The following is a 17,503-nucleotide window of genomic DNA, read 5'->3' on the forward strand; positions in this document are numbered from 1 at the left end:
TCTCCTGAACACACTGTCTTGTGTCTGAGTGAGCGCTTTCTCACTATGTTAGGTCCATCAGCTTTAGCTCATGATTAAACCACTAGACATCCAGAAATACTCACTGGGAAGTTCCTGTAATGTTAGAGCTCCTTGTTAGAGCACTTGTACTTAATCACGCTTTGAGACCTGTTATGCTGGTTCTATGGAAAAGTCTGGTCTATTATTCATTCATTATAGAGGGTGACCTACATGTGCCCCAATTACCAGGGTACAATGGCACAGACCAACAGCACTCTGGTGTGAGTTAGGACGTCATGATAACTTCTACACAAAGGTGGCGCCGAGATCGTGGTAGTTGCTCACAAATGACTTTGTGAAATTAGACTGAGTTAAGTTGGGATCCATCATTCATCAATGTTTTCAATTAGTTTCAGTTACCCACTGTATTATGGTATAAGGGCACACTCTCATGCAAACTATAGCTGAATATACCCATGGAGAGACATCCAATGTATATACCCCCATTGACAATGGAAATCTCTGAAACAAAAGTAAACAAAAGACCTACAGACCAAAATCAGTTGAACGGAAGTGACATTTGTAGGAGTGAGCAAAAAGTGTGGGCTAAGCACATTTATGGAAGTGAAGGGTGAATGCATTGTGCGGGGGTGCTGGGCGCGACAGCCAAAGTGGTGGACTTTGTGTGGTGGAGCTTCGATAATCCTAGCTGGCAGCTGATCAAACGCCACGCTTTGTTGCACAATGTGTTCCAGGTTAGCACAGGCTCCCCTAGTTCTCCCTGCTGCTCCCACTGCAATCTATAGGCTGTGTGGGCAACAATGTCATGCCCTCACAAACCACTGGCTAGCATAACGTCCAATATGGCACAGGTTTAGACAGGGCACAATTCCAAGAGTCATCCGGCCAGGCAGGCCTCTGGGCTCGACTGAGCAGGTAGGAGGACACAGGACAAAACAAACACCCTTCGGATGAGTTATATTATACAGGCTGAGGCTTGTACGCCAAAGCAAACTGTTGGAAGACGTTGAACCTGATGAATGTTGTCAGTACGCCTACAACCTTCAAAAGACTAGCGGAGGTATGATGATAACATTGGTGTGGTCACTGAGCCATGAAGGAAGAGTTGTCAACACAGTCTAAGTACAGAAAATGAATATACCCAGGCAAATAATGTACAAATTTAAAATCACCAGGGTGAGCATTAATAGAAAGACTTGTGCAGATGATTAACTTCAAAGTCAACCCAATATCAAGCATGTTAAGTCCAGTTTGTCTCAGGGTCAGGTATAGATCACAACTACATTATCTTGTAGTTGACATTGCAGTGTTAAGATTCCTCCCTCGCATATGCAAACACTGAGATAAGCATCTGAAATTGACAGTAGGCACAAACCACATTCTTCAGTGTCAGTGTTAATATTTTTCCTGGAAAGAAACCAGATCCACATAAGCTTTAAATCTGTGGAAATGAAAATAACCCCAACAGTGCAGGCTGTAAAATCCCGCCGTCATAATATTAGTGCTGGCGCTGATGTATGCAAGTGTCATTAGACATTTCTGTGCATCAATTGAAGTCTACTTGCATTATCTTTCCTAACAGCATTACCCTAGCCCATCTCTGCTACTCAGCACCTCTCCACTGCTCCTCCCCGAGGTAGATAAATCAATAATCAGAGGGGAAATTCTCGACATCATTTTACAATGCAAGTATGACGGTTAGGGTGTAATCACTATAAGCATGCTGTGTAATTCCCCAAGAAAACCAACCATTTTCTTTTGCCTGTAATTGAATGGTGATAGGAAAATGACACCTTGATACAACACATAGTGGAATTACACCATGCTGTGCCCTGGATACACTAGAATTATGTTGAATTATTAACATGCCCTCTCCTTTACTTTGCCGTGCCCTAGTCATTAGGCGGTATTCCCAGGGATAAATGTACCTAGAACACACGGTCGTACTTGCAAACTGACGAGAACGATTTACATTATTGGTCCCTCGTCACCATGACTGTGTCATTTGTATCTGTCCTATTGTGGGTACTTACGGGAGCCGTAACGCTAACCTCTTTTTATTATGGCTTGCTGACTATGTGTTTTGTGACCCTGTATATCAATAGGAGTGTTCCCATTGAACTGTATTCGACAAGGTCACCATAGGAGTGGTCCGTCCTTCCTTTCTCTACAAAGACTAGCCTGGTATCTTTTGGGGCCTACTTCAGAACTACTGTTCACTACTGAATATTATGCTACCAGTGATTGGTGTAGTTTCCATCAGAATTGGGACTAATTGGACCAATCATGACAGGTGGATAAGACAGGGCTGTCCCTCGTGTCCGTCTGTATTTCTTTTCAAGAAGGAGGAACTTGGAATGTGGCTGTGTTGAGTGCTGTGTTGTCAATAGAAAAGTACACTTTCGTATCAAGTATGTACAGTGGGGCAAAAAGGTATTTAGTCAGCCACCAATTGTGCAAGTTCTCCAACTTAAAAAGATGAGAGAGGCCTGTAATTTTCATCATAGGTCATAGAGGGGAAAAAATCCAGAAAATCACATTGTAGGATTTTTTAATGAATTAATTTGCTAATTATGGTGGAAAATAAGTATTTGGTCACCTACAAACAAGCATGATTTCTGGCTCTCACAGACCTGTAACTTCTTCTTTAAGAGGCTCCTCTGTCCTCCACTCTTTACCTGTATTAATGGCACCTGTTTGAACTTGTTATCAGTATAAAATACACCTGTCCACAACCTCAAACAGTTACACTCCAAACTCCACTATGGCCAAGACCAAAGAGCTGTCAAAGGACACCAGAAACAAAATTGTAGACCTGCACCAGGCTGGTAAGACTGAATCTGCAATAGGTAAGCAGCTTGGTTTGAAGAAATCAACTGTGGGAGCAATTATTAGGAAATACAAGACCACTGATAATCTCCCTCGATCTGGGGCTCCACGCAAGATCTCACCCCGTGGGGTCAAAATGATCACAAGAACGGTGAGCAAAAATCCCAGAACCACACGGGGGGACCTAGTGAATGACCTGCAGAGAGCTGGGACCAAAGTAACAAAGCCTACCATCAGTAACACACTACGCCGCCAGGGACTCAAATCCTGCAGTGCCAGACGTGTCCCCCTGCTTAAGCCAGTACGTCCAGGCCCGTCTGAAGTTTGCTAGAGAGCATTTGGATGATCCAGAAGAAGATTGGGAGAATGTCATATGGTCAGATGAAACCAAAATATAACTTTTTGGTAAAAACTCAACTCGTCGTGTTTGGAGGACAAAGAATGCTGAGTTGCATCCAAAGAACACCATACCTACTGTGAAGCATAGGGGTGGAAACATCATGCTTTGGGGCTGTTTTTCTGCAAAGGGACCAGGACGACTGATCCGTGTAAAGGAAAGAATGAATGGGGCCATGTATCATGAGATTTTGAGTGGAAACCTCCTTCCATCAGCAAGGGCATTGAAGATGAAACGTGGCTGGGTCTTTCAGCATGACAATGATCCCAAACACACCGCCCGGGCAACGAAGGAGTGGCTTCGTAAGAAGCATTTCAAGGTCCAGGAGTGGCCTAGCCAGTCTCCAGATCTCAACCCCATAGAAAATCTTTGGAGGGAGTTGAAAGTCTGTGTTGCCCAGCAAGAGCCCCAGAACATCACTGCTCTAGAGGAGATCTGCATGGAGGAATGGGCCAAAATACCAGCAACAGTGTGTGAAAACCTTGTGAAGACCTACAGAAAACATTTGACCTCTGTCATTCCAACAAAGGGTATATAACAAAGTATTGAGATAAACTTTTGTTATTGACCAAATACTTATTTTCCACCATAATTTGCAAATACATTATAAAAAATCCTACAATGTGATTTTCTGGAATTTTGTCTGTCATAGTTGAAGTGTACCTATGATGAAAATTACAGGCCTCTCTCATCTTTTTAAGTGGGAGAACTTGCACAATTGGTGGCTGACTAAATACTTTTTTGCCCCACTGTAATTATATTCTTGTGTAAAGCATGCACTATGCGTAAAAACATAAGAAACTGAGAAAGACCGGAATGACCTAAGAAATAATGGCTTGAAAACAACATGAAAACAAGCAGAGAGGTGAGGAGTGTTGGAAGTTCAACGTTTGACTACATACCAGAAACAATAGGCAGCAGAAAGTTGATATAGAGTAACTTGAGAATTTAATGGATTTGACAATTCACTCCAAGTGCATAAACATGAACTTTATGTGAAAAACTGACTGGGTTGGAAAACTCAAACGAAGTGTGTCTTGCCAATTCCAATATCTCACATGCTCTCCTTCTGTTTCAGGTGGGCAGAGCCTGAGGCCTGAGTTAACAGATCGCCTGCTGCTGCTGTGTGCGTGGCACGGATCGTCAGTGACTGTCATGGAGGAAGTGTGTGTGTTTGGCCTTTGAAGAGCTCTCATCCAGCACAAAGTAGCCCGGTCCTCCCCCTCCACCCCATCATCCTCCCCACCCCCCTCTCCACAGCTAGCGACAGACCCCGGACAATAGTCTCTCCAAGATTTATGAGGCCTGGCTCTTTGTCAATAAGAGGAGTTTTATTTCACCACTTTTTTTTTCTCTTGTCTTCTTCCTCTGAAAAAGGTGTGGGACCCAACTGTGAAATGGGAGACGGCTGTTTGACATGTGAAGCCCACCTGGAGAAAATGTCTGCTTTCAGGCCTGGATATAAGGAATTACTCAACAAGAAGGAAACGTCACTGTAGGGAATGTCGTTTTCCCTCTTCCCTTCTCATTAACAACAACATGTCGGATTGTCCTGACCCTGCAAATGCTTAGTGTCAAAATAACAATGCACCTACAGAATATGAGGACAATGTGCAACATTTCCTTCTGCAATGTGGACTCAAAGATCGACCAGTACTTCCAGCCTACGCTGTACATCATTGTCATCGTCCTGGGCCTGCCCACCAACTGCATGGCTCTGTGGGCGGCTTACTTGCAGGTGAAGCAGAAAAACGAGCTGGGCATCTACTTGATCAACCTCTCCGTGGCTGACCTCCTCTACATCGGCACCCTGCCCCTATGGATCGACTACTTCCTCCAGCACGACGACTGGATTCACGGCCAGAATTCCTGCAAGCTGTTCGGATTCATTTTCTACACCAACATCTACGTCAGCATCGCCTTCCTCTGCTGCATCTCCATCGACCGATACCTGGCCGTGGCCTACCCGCTCAAGTTCGCCAAGGTCCGGAGGGTCAAAACCGCCGTGCTGGTCAGTTCCGTGGTGTGGACCATCGAAATAGTGGCCAACTCTGCACCCCTCTTCCACGACGAGCTCTTCCAGGACCGTTTCAACCACACCTTCTGCTTCGAGAAGTACCCCATGCAAGACTGGGTGGCGGGCATGAACCTTTACCGGACCTTTCTGGGTTTCCTGGTTCCCTGGCTGCTCATGCTGGGTGCGTACCGGGGCATTCTGCGGGCGGTGCGTGGCAATGTGTCCACGGAGTGCCACGAGAAGGCCAAGATCAAGCGCCTGGCGCTGAGCCTAATCCTGATCGTATTGCTGTGCTTCGGGCCATACCACGTGCTCCTGCTGTGTCGCAGCATCCTCTTCCTCCAGAAGCCCTGCGATTGTGGTGCAGAGGAGGACCTGTTTGCAGCCTACCATGTGGCGCTGGCGCTCACCAGCCTGAACTGTGTGGCTGACCCCATCCTCTACTGTTTTGTTAACGAGGGCGCACGCCATGACGTCAGTCACGCGCTCACCACCCTGCTGGGGGTCTTCAAGCGGAACTCGCCCTCGCCAGCTGACGCACTGACAGCTGGCTCTGTCACCTTGGAGACACCACTGTCCACCAAGAAGCAGCTGGGCCTGTACAGCGAGGTCAAGGCCAGCACCTACAAGACAGAGCTGGTGGCCCTCAAAGAGGAGTGTCTTCAGATGACCATACTCGGTGTTAAGAAATGAACAGCCATCCTGATCCGCAATGGGCGGACATGAGAAAACACAAGACTATGTGGAAGTGGGGGATAATTCAGTTTATGTAGAATAAAACGTGGGGGAGATTTTAGAATTCTCATGTGAAATGTTTTATCAGTTTTGGGGATGACACCTCATTATGTACCTCAAATGGTAAACTGCGATTGAAATGTGTTTGATACAGATGAAAATAATCATATCAAGATTGACCACGAGTACATTGTGACGACAGTAAGAAAGACCACAGTAAGTTCAGTCGCATAGATGTGATGCAACGTGAAACTAAGGATGTTTGCCATCAAACTGTGTCTTTCTCCACCTCGTCATCTATTGTAGGTATGTGTTCTGGGTGGGACAGAGTTATCTAACAATGGATTTGACATGTTTACATTTCTCTTTCAATGAGCCTCCAGATGCATTGTAACAGCTCCAAAAATCCTAAATGTGTTCTGTCAGCCAGAGAGTGAAGCACAATGCTACGTGTTTGTGTTCAACAATTTCACTGGGAAATAAATGAAGTGTATCATCGTTTCAACTGTGTTGTGTCTGCTGTAACGGTACATTGAACAAATATCATGTCAGGAAACCGAAGTCGGGGGTTCAACTGTATGGTTGATGTGTTGCCGTAAAAACATTAGTGTGTTGACCATGGGCCCGATAACAGTGTTGTGTCGCTGTCTTTCTTCAATGTTCATTGTCTTGCAGTTGGTGCCTATTTGAATAGATAGAATAACAAACACTTAAGATTAATGTCCCCTTTAACATTTCTTGTGTCTTGTCTGTCATATTTGGAAATTGGAAATCACACATAATGACATTCACACTGCAATACCATTCCCTGATGTGAGGATGATGGGTAATTCCACTGGCTGATGGGACTGACACATTGTTGCATGCAGAGGGTGGGTGTTCTTGAGTTGTCAGGGAGACATAACTCCTCCTAATGGTAACAGTACAGAGCGAGTTAAATAAAGGTGAAATAAAATAGAAAGTAAAAGATCCAGGTCCACGCTACATTGGCATTGCAAGACCTGCATGATGTGCCTATTTAAAGTAAGCAGGGCAAGGCAGCTATCACCCTCATCACCACTGCTTACCTGCTAATGAGCCAGTGAGATCCCTAATCAGATGTGATCACAGTTCTGCCAGTCAAATGTTTCCCAGATCAGATTGAGGCCATCTGCAGCTTCTCACTCTGCCTCCATGGTTTTAATGGTTTTGCTCAATGACATGGAAATGATTAAGGTCAATAGTTCAAATACAATGGGTGTCTTATCTCCGAGAGGCAGGTTATGTTTTCATTGATATTAATGGGTTTAAAGCGAGCCTGGTGACCTAGTTTGTTAAGTCAATATGGAAATACGAATGAGTGTTTAAATTAGATTAAGCTATGTTTTAAAATGGATTTTGAATCACCTAATTGTGGAAAGTTCATGAGGAGGTGTAAGCAAGTGACATACACTAGGTTTGTCTGGAGTCTGTACAAAATGTTATTTCTAAAGGAGCTCTTGTCACAAAAATACTCCGGGAACGAACGACCAGTAAAATATCCCAGCCTTAGACTATTCCATTCCACTGATGTTTGTTGTTGTTATTGGCGTAGGCCACTTAATCAGATGTAATAATGGCCATGCTGTAACCGAAACAGTCATTTCCTTATTATTACACTTGCGTAATCTTAGCATGACAAGCCCACCCCTTGCTTTAGTGAGCACCGCTGAGAATTGGCCGAACGAATCCCGCTGCTTTGCTTTCAAATCATTTGACCACAAACAGGTCTCTCCAATGCGCCCTGCCAACCTACAGATAAAACACAAAATGCAGAAACTTCCACTGCTAATTAATGAATTGGCATCACAAACCCATGTTTATTCAGAATTTAAATCTCATTTGACATTTCCCACAAATCAAATCACTGGCTGGACACTGATACAAAATAAAAATACAATCTACAGAGGCATTTCATTTGATTGATATCCTCAGTGGTAAGACAAGGTGTTAGTGTACCCCAGTTGTCCTATATCAATCAGAAATAACTAACACTGTGAATACTGATCTTTGTGTTACTACTGTATTTGGGATTGTCATGCATATGATAATTGGTATACTATATTACTCTCTGAGGAACCCAAGCTTGAAATTACTGTAAGCTTTTACCCAAATTAACCCATTAATTTGTATGGTACAGTAGGACACACTGTCAGAGCAGCCTGGTCTCATAGACTAGTCATAACATAGCAAATGAAAATCCTGGCCACTCAAATTAGTATAATATTTTATGTTTGGTATGGTATTAAAGTGTCATCAAACGCACATCCTTTAGTGGGGCGCAGGGCCGAAGAATAAAAGTCGGCATAAAAGAAATAGAGCCCGCAAACAAAAGGAGGGTGGTTGGTTGACGTGGATGGGTTGCCATATAATGTGAACGTCTAGCAAACCAAAGGTTACATGTTTGAATCTTATCACGGACAACTTGAGTATTTTAGCTAATTAGCAACAACACTTAGTATATTTTAGCTACTTTGCAACTACTTAGCATGTTGGCTAACCCTAATCGTAACCCTTTAACCTAACTCCTAACCTTAACCCTAACCCCTAGCCTAGCTAACGTTAGCCACCTAGCTAACATTAGTGATCGCCACCTAGCTAACGTTAGCCACAACAAATGGGAATTCGTAACATATAATACGTATTGCAAATTTGTAACATATTGTACGAATTGCAATTCATAACATATCATATGAAATGGATCCACAAATGAATACATACCATACCAAATGTGACATATCATACTCATTTCAGTCCAGGTTGGTCAGAGGTGTGCCTGATAGGATTGTAATCAGGAAAATGTGAAAACAATGGCTGTTTTTGCTTTCCTTCATGATGTCATGCTAAACGGTCCAAGGCCCTTTTAGGGTGTTGTGTCAAAGTCAACACTACATTTAGTGTGTGTTTTCCCCGTGCTGTTGGTCTCAACATGGAATTAAGTCATTTTTCTCTGAAAAAAACATGGAGTAAACAATTAACAAGTCAATAACACAGTAGAAAAAAAGGGAGTCTATATACATTGTGTGCAAAAGGCATGAGGAGGTAGGCGAATAATTACAATTTTGCAGATTAACACCGGACTGATAAATGATCAGATGGTCATGTACAGGTAGAGATATTGGTGTGCAAAAGAGCAGAAAAGTAAATAAATAAAAACAGTATGGGGATGAGGTAGGTAAAAATGGGTGGGCTATTTACCGATAGACTATGTACAGCTGCAGCGATCGGTTAGCTGCTCAGATAGCAGATGTTTGAAGTTGGTGAGGGAGATAAAAGTCCCCAACTTCAGCGATTTTTGCAATTCGTTCCAGTCACAGGCAGCAGAGAACTGGAACGAAAGGCGGCCAAATGAGGTGTTGGCTTTAGGGATGATCAGTGAGATACACCTGCTGGAGCGCGTGCTACGGGTGGGTGTTGCCATCGTGACCAGTGAACTGAGATAAGGCGGAGCTTTACCTAGCATGGACTTGTAGATGACCTGGAGCCAGTGGGTCTGGCGACGAATATGTAGCGAGGGTCAGCCGACTAGAGCATACAGGTCGCAGTGGTGGGTGGTATAAGGTGCTTTAGTGACAAAACGGATGGCACTGTGATAAACTGCATCCAGTTTGCTGAGTAGAGTGTTGGAAGCAATTTTGTAGATGACATCGCCGAAGTCGAGGATCGGTAGGATAGTCAGTTTTACTAGGGTAAGTTTGGCTAGAAAGCCGACTCTAGATTTGATTTTCGATTGGAGATGTTTGATATGAGTCTGGAAGGAGAGTTTACAGTCTAGCCAGACACCTAGGTACTTATAGATGTCCACATATTCAAGGTCGGAACCATCCAGGGTGGTGATGCTAGTCAGGCGTGCGGGTGCAGGCAGCGAACGGTTGAAAAGCATGCATTTGGTTTTACTAGCGTTTAAGAGCAGTTGGAGGCCACGGAAGAAGTGTTGTATGGCATTGAAGCTCGTTTGGAGGTTAGATAGCACAGTGTCCAAGGACAGGCCGGAAGTATATAGAATGGTGTCGTCTGCGTAGAGGTGGATCAGGGAATCGCCCGCAGCAAGAGCAACATCATTGATATATACAGAGAAAAGAGTCGGCCCGAGAATTGAACCCTGTGGCACCCCCATAGAGACTGCCAGAGGACCGGACAGCATGCCCTCTGATTTGACACACTGAACTCTGTCTGCAAACTTGTTGGTGAACCAGGCAAGGCAGTCATCAGAAAAACCGAGGCTACTGAGTCTGCCGATAAGAATATGGTGATTGACAGAGTCGAAAGCCTTGGCAAGGTCGATGAAGACGGCTGCACAGTACTGTCTTTTATCGATGGCGGTTATGATATCGTTTAGTACCTTGAGCGTGGCTGAGGTGCACCCGTGACCGGCTCGGAAACCACATTGCACAGCGGAGAAGGTACGGTGGGATTCGAGATGGTCAGTGACCTGTTTGTTGACTTGGCTTTCGAAGACCTTAGACAGCCAGGGCAGGATGGATATAGGTCTGTAACAGTTTGGGTCCAGGGTGTCTCCCCCTTTGAAGAGGGGGATGACTGCGGCAGCTTTCCAATCCTTGGGGATCTCAGACGATATGAAAGAGAGGTTGAACAGGCTGGTAATAGGGGTTGCGACAATGGCGGCGGATAGTTTCAGAAATAGAGGGTCCAGATTGTCAAACCCAGCTGATTTGTACGGGTCCAGGTTTTGCAGCTCTTTCAGAACATCTGCTATCTGGATTTGGGTAAAGGAGAACCTGGAGAGGCTTGGGCGAGTAGCTGCGGGGGGGGGGCGGAGCTGTTGGCCGAGGTTGGAGTAGCCAGGCGGAAGGCATTAAATTACCTAATGCACTGAATGGGCAAAATGTCATATAATGTTGTGCAAATGTAGAATAGCATTAGCATAGGACTTTGAAGCAATTTAAAATCAGGACAGACACTACACTTTTAGAAAAAAGGTTCTACCTAGAACCTAAAAGGGTTTTACGCAATGGCGACCCATGGCTATTGGACCTAGGCCTTCAGTGTTTTTTTTTTTTCCACATTTTGTTGTGTCACAGCCTGAAAATTGATTAAATTGAGTTTTTGTATCACTGGCCTACACACAATAATGCCATAATGTCAAAGTGGAAATGTATTTTTTGAAATGTTGGCAAATTAATAAAAAAAATGAAAATGGGGGTATTGTGTGCAGATGGGTGAGAACAAAAAAAATGTATTCCATTTTTATTTCAGGCTGTAACACAAAAAAAAGTGGAGTAAGTCAAGGTGTATGAATACTTTCTGAAGTCACTGTACTGTAGATAGAAAGCATCTGCCATTCAACTTTATTAGGGCAGAATTTTGGAGTGACAGTGGAATTAACCAATCACATTTGGACTTGTAATGGGTGGGACTGGACAAAAACGTATGGAATCGTCCACCTTCTCAAAGGCCGACAGGTCACTGCGCAATAGAGCGTAGTAGTTTTCCCACAGTCTAGCTAGCTACTGGCTGCAGTAGGTGTTATCCTAGCCAAGTACAGTATATCTCAACACCACAATATTACATCCGCGGAGTTGAGTGCAGACTAGAGTTTTTGGAGAGAACCTCCGACTCCTTCGAGTCGCTTCTGCCCTAATACATTTGAATGGCAGACAATTTTAATCTAACTTCTGAGCCAGATGTATCACCCCAGAGACCGCCAAAGAAAAATCCTGATTCAATATTTTTTTTCTCTTCAACAAACTAAAGAGATTAGATCAGAATATCATTGAAAATAATAATATAATTAGAATATCATTGAAATATTATTGAAAAGATAACATAGAAATGAAAAGGACATTTACATTTTAAAACTACAATTATTTTATAAATCCTTAGGCCTTAGGCATAGATGGCCCTAACTGTTCCCCACTGGACTATCCCCATGGTAGAACCCCTTGAAGAACCCTTTCCATAGAGGCTTAAACTTGGAACACAAAGGGTTCTGCCACAGGGACATCTGGAGTGTAATAATATAACAATATAATAATAATAATAATGTGCCACTTAGCAGACGCGTTTATCTAAAAGCGAGTTACAGGCACGCGTGCATATATTTTACATATGGGTGGTCCCGGAAATCAAAACCACTATCCTGGCGTTAGAAGTGCTGTGCTCTACCAACTGAGCTACAAAGTGTAGGATGCACGCATCCCACTTCCTGCTGGTGTCATCGTCATGGTGATGGCTCGTGGTTCGTCACACTGTTGGGTCACCGAGGAGACAGGATTCCAGCTGGTCCCGCAGTGTTGAGTCCAGGGGGACCAGGGGAGACAGAGACAGATTCAGGATGCGGTTATGTTTCCCGCATTCCCATCCTCTCTGTAAACACACCCTCCAAGAACTCCGTGTTCTGCACCAGTGGGGAGCCTGAGAGACAGACAGAGGGAGAGAGAGAGAGAGGGAGAGAGGGAGAGAGGGAGAGAGAGAGAGAGAGAGAGAGAGAGAGAGAGAGAGAGAGAGAGGGTGAATGGTGGATGATGGCGAAGCGTACAAGCGACAGGCCTAAATCCCTAAACAAAGAAATGGTCAGACTGTTTTACTGTTGTGACATAAGGTACTTTCATCAACAGGTTTGCTTTGGAAGTTGGCTCGTATGGCTAATTGTATGTCAAAAGTCAATTTCAAAATGTAAGCCCCTGTAAGTCCTCTTGACAATCTCTTCAGCGCACAGTACATGGGAATGTGAATGACCTCTTAGCGTTGCTGTAATTATTTCCTGCCAAGCATCATGCACTGCACGGCCTTAATAAAGAGCAACTGCCTTTAAAAACAACAAATCTCTTTGAAAAGCTGGTCTAAAACAGAGTTTGGAACATGTGTGCGTCACAATGGGTAAATGAAGGCTGGGATGATGTCCATGATGTCCATTTGCCCACAAATATGGGGTGAATAGCTGCGGTGATTGCGCTCTATCCAATAGCATAGACCATGAGACAGACCTGCCCAGCAACTACGACTTTGTTAACAGACATGTTGCAAAAAAAATTATACTTGAGAAATACTGCACCAAATTGCGACACTAAAACATGTGGCACATTTTTTAACTTGAGAAATACTGCACCAAATTGCTCAACTACAAAATTTACTACAGATTCCTTGAGTTATCTTCATTCTGGGGATTTTGAGGAAGTGGAATAGGCTTCAGTGTCTCGTGGGGAACAAACATCATTGATTGTCTAGTACAGGTTTTCGTAGGCTATGGGTAGGGAACCAAAGTGGGCCCCGGGCATGTGAGTGGTGGGCGGTGAGTTATAAGAATCCATCTATTAATCACAATGATTTATTCTTAATTTGGGTAGTTGGAGGACGATTTGTGTCCCAGAAGGATGGTCCATTTCTGATTTGGGTCTCGAGCTGAATTTCTTTTAGAAACACTGGTCTAGTGATTGGTACCCAAAGAGTGGACTAAAACAACAACAAAAACTCACCACTGTAAAATCAGCAGGACTTCTGCCCCAAAATCAATGTGTCAGAACGGGTTTCACTTGGGAGCTTCACTCCTGTTCATCCTTTATTATTGTGCGGCAAATGAAGATGAAGAAGCCAGTGAGGATGTGGCCCCAGTGATGGGGCCTGCGAATGCAAGGCACCCAGACACCAAGACAGAGATGAGGGTTGCCTCATTCTGCATTGAACCAGGGATCATTTTCCCCACACACAATCCAAACACAAAATAACTTTGGAAAAATAAACACAGAGTGGTAAAAGAATATCGTGTCTATTTGTCTTCCATCAACATATCACATGTACCAACATCCACTGTGGGGGAGAATATCTCTGTGCTAGACAGGCAAGAACAGACCACACTTAAAATATACTAGTATATACAAATATATGTACAAATGTACGATAAGCATGAATCAATGCCTTTAGCGGCCAATACCTCCAAAGGTGTATTAGGAACATCTAGAAATGACTTGCTTATAATGTTGTCCCTAAACTAGATGATGAAAAGAAATCAACACTTTGGCAATATACAACTAATACACAATGTTCAGTATGTTTTATAGGTGTTGATGTACCACAATTGGCCTTGTACCACAAGTACACAGCTGTTGCTGTAGAACAATTTAAAATGGATAAAGACACAAGAGCGCCACCTAGTGTACAGTCATGTGCACCTTTCTACATTTTCCAGCTTCTGCCTGATTTTAAATTATTATTTTACCAGGCAAGTCAGTTAAGAACACATTCTTATTTTCAATGAGGGCCTAGGAACAGTGGGTTAACTGCCTGTTCAGGGGCAGAAGGACAAATTTGTACCTTGTCAGCTCGGGGATTTGAATTCGCAACCTTCCGGTTACTAGTCCAACGCTCTAACCACTAGGCTACCCTGCCACCCCTGATAGTGTGCATCATTATCTATACCAAAGCAGCTATTGCCACACAATACATCCAGGGAGAAGTCAATGATAAATATCCCTCAAATTTGTCAAAACTATTAAATTAAATCACACTAAATAGTGGTCTAGTGCTTCTGTGGTAATAAAACTGTGGCAGAACAAACGTTTTGGTCAGTGTTTCACAAGGGACCTTAATTAGTAGTGGGCATGCAGAAATTACATGTATAAACACATGGAAAATGTCTAAATGGAATCCTTAGGATGTCTCAACTCTGACCATCACCCCACTGAAGTTGAAATGTAAATCTGTTAAAGGTCCAATGCAGCTGTTTGTGTATCAATATCAAATCCTTTCTGGGTAACAATTAAGTATATTACTGTGATTTCTTTCTATTAAAATGATCAAAAAGAAACAAAAATAGCTTTTTAATAGCAAAGAGCAATTTCTCAATAAATAATTTTGCTTGGACTGGGAGTGGTCTAAGTGAGGAGGGGAAACTGAAAACTAGCTGTTATTAGCATAAAGATTTGGAACTCTCTTTATTGGTCTATTAACTAATTTACTGACGGGTGATGTCAATAGGCAGGAGGCAGGCCACAACCCCATCCCACCAAAACAGCAGAAATTGCAGGCGGTCTTTTCAAACAGCTCTTACACTATAAGGGCATTGTCATAATTTTCACAATTTTACAGTGTTATTCCAACCTCATAGTGGTATATATTACATAGTGGTATATATTCAACACTAAATATGTCACTTTTTTTGGCAACCCGACCAAATTCACATAGAAATATAAGTTATAGATCTGCCATTCTCATAGAAAGCAAGTCTAACAAGCGGTAGATATGTTCTACTTGCGCTATTTCAATGCATCCATTTATAAGTTTAGTTTTTGGTTCTTTTACTTTAGGTTTTGTACATCAGCTTCAAACAGCTGAAAATACTATATTTAAATGGTAATATGAGTATCTACACAATTACTGCTTGCTCGGTCACGTAGACTGAAGTTAGGTGAACTATTAGACTTTTAGCAACCAAGAAATGGCGTGGCGATTTCTGTATACTGCACCTTTAAGTAACTGTATACTGCACCTTTAAGTAACGCTAATGTTATGGTTACGGTTATGGTAAGGGTAAGGGTAGGGACGTCCCAGGATCCAGGATAGCACTAACCGTAAAAGCACCTCTTAGATCTCTTCAGGTGCAACACTCAGGTGAGCAATTGTTTGCGGTGTGGTCAAATCTGTTTAGGAGATATGTTTGTTTCTCTATATCAGTGTTATTGACCATTTGACAAATCACAATTTTTGTTCACTGAACATTTGGACAAATAATGATTTTGCAGGCACTGGTATTTTCGGGGGGGGGGGGGCTTTTCAGATACTGGCTGAGAGTTTCTGTTGAGACGGGGGAGACGTCACTGTTCTTGTTTGTACATTTTCTAACATGTCTCATAACTTATTCAAGCATCTTAATCAAGTGTCCAAGATTAGTAGTCTGTGATCCATCCAGTGAAAGGAACTGAGATATTTGCGTCCTTGTGTCAATGTGTTTTACTGTAGCCTTAACCTGGTTCAAACAAGCAAACCTAAACCTCTAACCTTTAATAAACTAAGCTTGTTGTTTTTTTCAAATATCTGAATGTTCCCTATAAATGGGCCTAGAACCTGTACTTTGAATAGATCTTACAAAAAGGTAGCAGTAGTTTTAGTAGCCTAAAATATTTAACATTAGCCAGGGGCCATGTTTGTCGGGGACTGCAACTAGATGCTGCTACATACTGTATCTAGAGTAGTTTAGCTGTAGAATAAACTGTGTCAGTTTAACCACTAGGTGGTGACATTTTATAATAATCGTAGTTCCACCTCTCTCAAAGCCTACTTTTACTTTCACCAATCACAATGTGGATAGGCCTATAATGCAAAATGATGAGGGTTTGTAGATTCTAACAGTTATTTTTTGGATCAAGGATCCAGAAAAAATATTAAATATATCTACAAAACATAACAGTAAATAACAATGTGATTTAATAATAAAACTCTTGCATACAACTTGGACCTAATTTTCATGTAGTTGAATAATACAATTATTATTAATAATTATTATCATGATAATAAATCATAAAAGTACATAATGGAGACTTGAATAACTTAAATAACATAAAGATGATCACACCAGATGTGGATATTTGACCTGCTCCTTTCATGCTGCAGGTCAGGAGGGAACAGTAGTCCCAACACCATGTAGGAGGGGGCAGATGGGGACCCCCTCCAAACAATGGGATGGGGGTTATGCATGGAGAATCATCCGCTGCTGGTCTACATCAAGCTTGGCTTTAGCCTTTTACTTCTAGCACAGAAGGAGAGCCACATGGGTTTATGTGAAAGCTCATAAACCCATATTGCTGGAATGGAGGGGTTTACCCCGGGCCATCTGTCCAAAATTACCAGATGAATCCAATGCTTTGATGGGAAAATTCTGAGATTGGTGGCTACCTACACATACTACGTGCCAAATCACTCTGAAAAAAAGAGTTATTTTAATGGTGGCATTGGATCTAGTTGCCATTGTTACATGAACGATCTCTATCAACCTCCTGATAGTTTACTATCGTTCTAATTGCCTTGTCCAATGTTTGCACATGTTTTGGTATTTATGTTGTCCTTCTTGTACACAGCATTTTGCTTTTCCTTATTGCATACTTCTTATCTCTATTATTCTCCCCTTCTCAGAGGAGCCTTTGTACCAGACCATGCTATGTTAAAGTGTCTTCCAGTCTCATCTGCTCCTCTATTGGACCTGCTGTGCTCTCATGGCATTGTGGCCTGACACTTTTCTTTAGGGGGACTTCTATTGTGACCTATGACTTAAAATGTGCGGACACATATAAAATGGGATTTATTTGATTGATATTACATTATTGTTTGAAACCTGTGAGTCAAAATCAAAAGTCTACAGCTTATCATTTGGATGTTTTTTTGTCTAAAAAACTAAATCAAAAATCTACATGTGAAAACAATAATGAGAAAACATAACTGGTGTATATTCACAGACCAATCTTGCTTCCTCACCCTAGTTACCACATGGGGAGCCAATCGGACAGGCTCCATCTGCGATTCAGTAGGGTCAGACA

General features: G+C 42.7%; 1 protein-coding gene across 1 annotated transcript in view; it reads left to right on the forward strand.

Moving 5' to 3' along the window:
* Window positions 1-6,501, forward strand: part of LOC109908917 (G-protein coupled receptor 4) — a 31,402-nt gene extending 24,901 nt beyond the window's left edge. The window contains exons 2-3 of the mRNA XM_031796667.1: window positions 4,326-4,411; window positions 4,625-6,501. Of these exons, the coding sequence (XP_031652527.1) occupies window positions 4,812-5,957 (1,146 nt within the window). The 5' untranslated portion in view covers window positions 4,326-4,411; window positions 4,625-4,811 and the 3' untranslated portion in view covers window positions 5,958-6,501. The remainder of the gene's footprint in view (window positions 1-4,325; window positions 4,412-4,624) is intronic.
* Window positions 6,502-17,503: the final 11,002 nt, after the last annotated feature.

The sequence above is a fragment of the Oncorhynchus kisutch genome, linkage group LG18 (genome assembly GCF_002021735.2).
Source record: "Oncorhynchus kisutch isolate 150728-3 linkage group LG18, Okis_V2, whole genome shotgun sequence".
Lineage (NCBI taxonomy): Eukaryota > Metazoa > Chordata > Actinopteri > Salmoniformes > Salmonidae > Oncorhynchus > Oncorhynchus kisutch.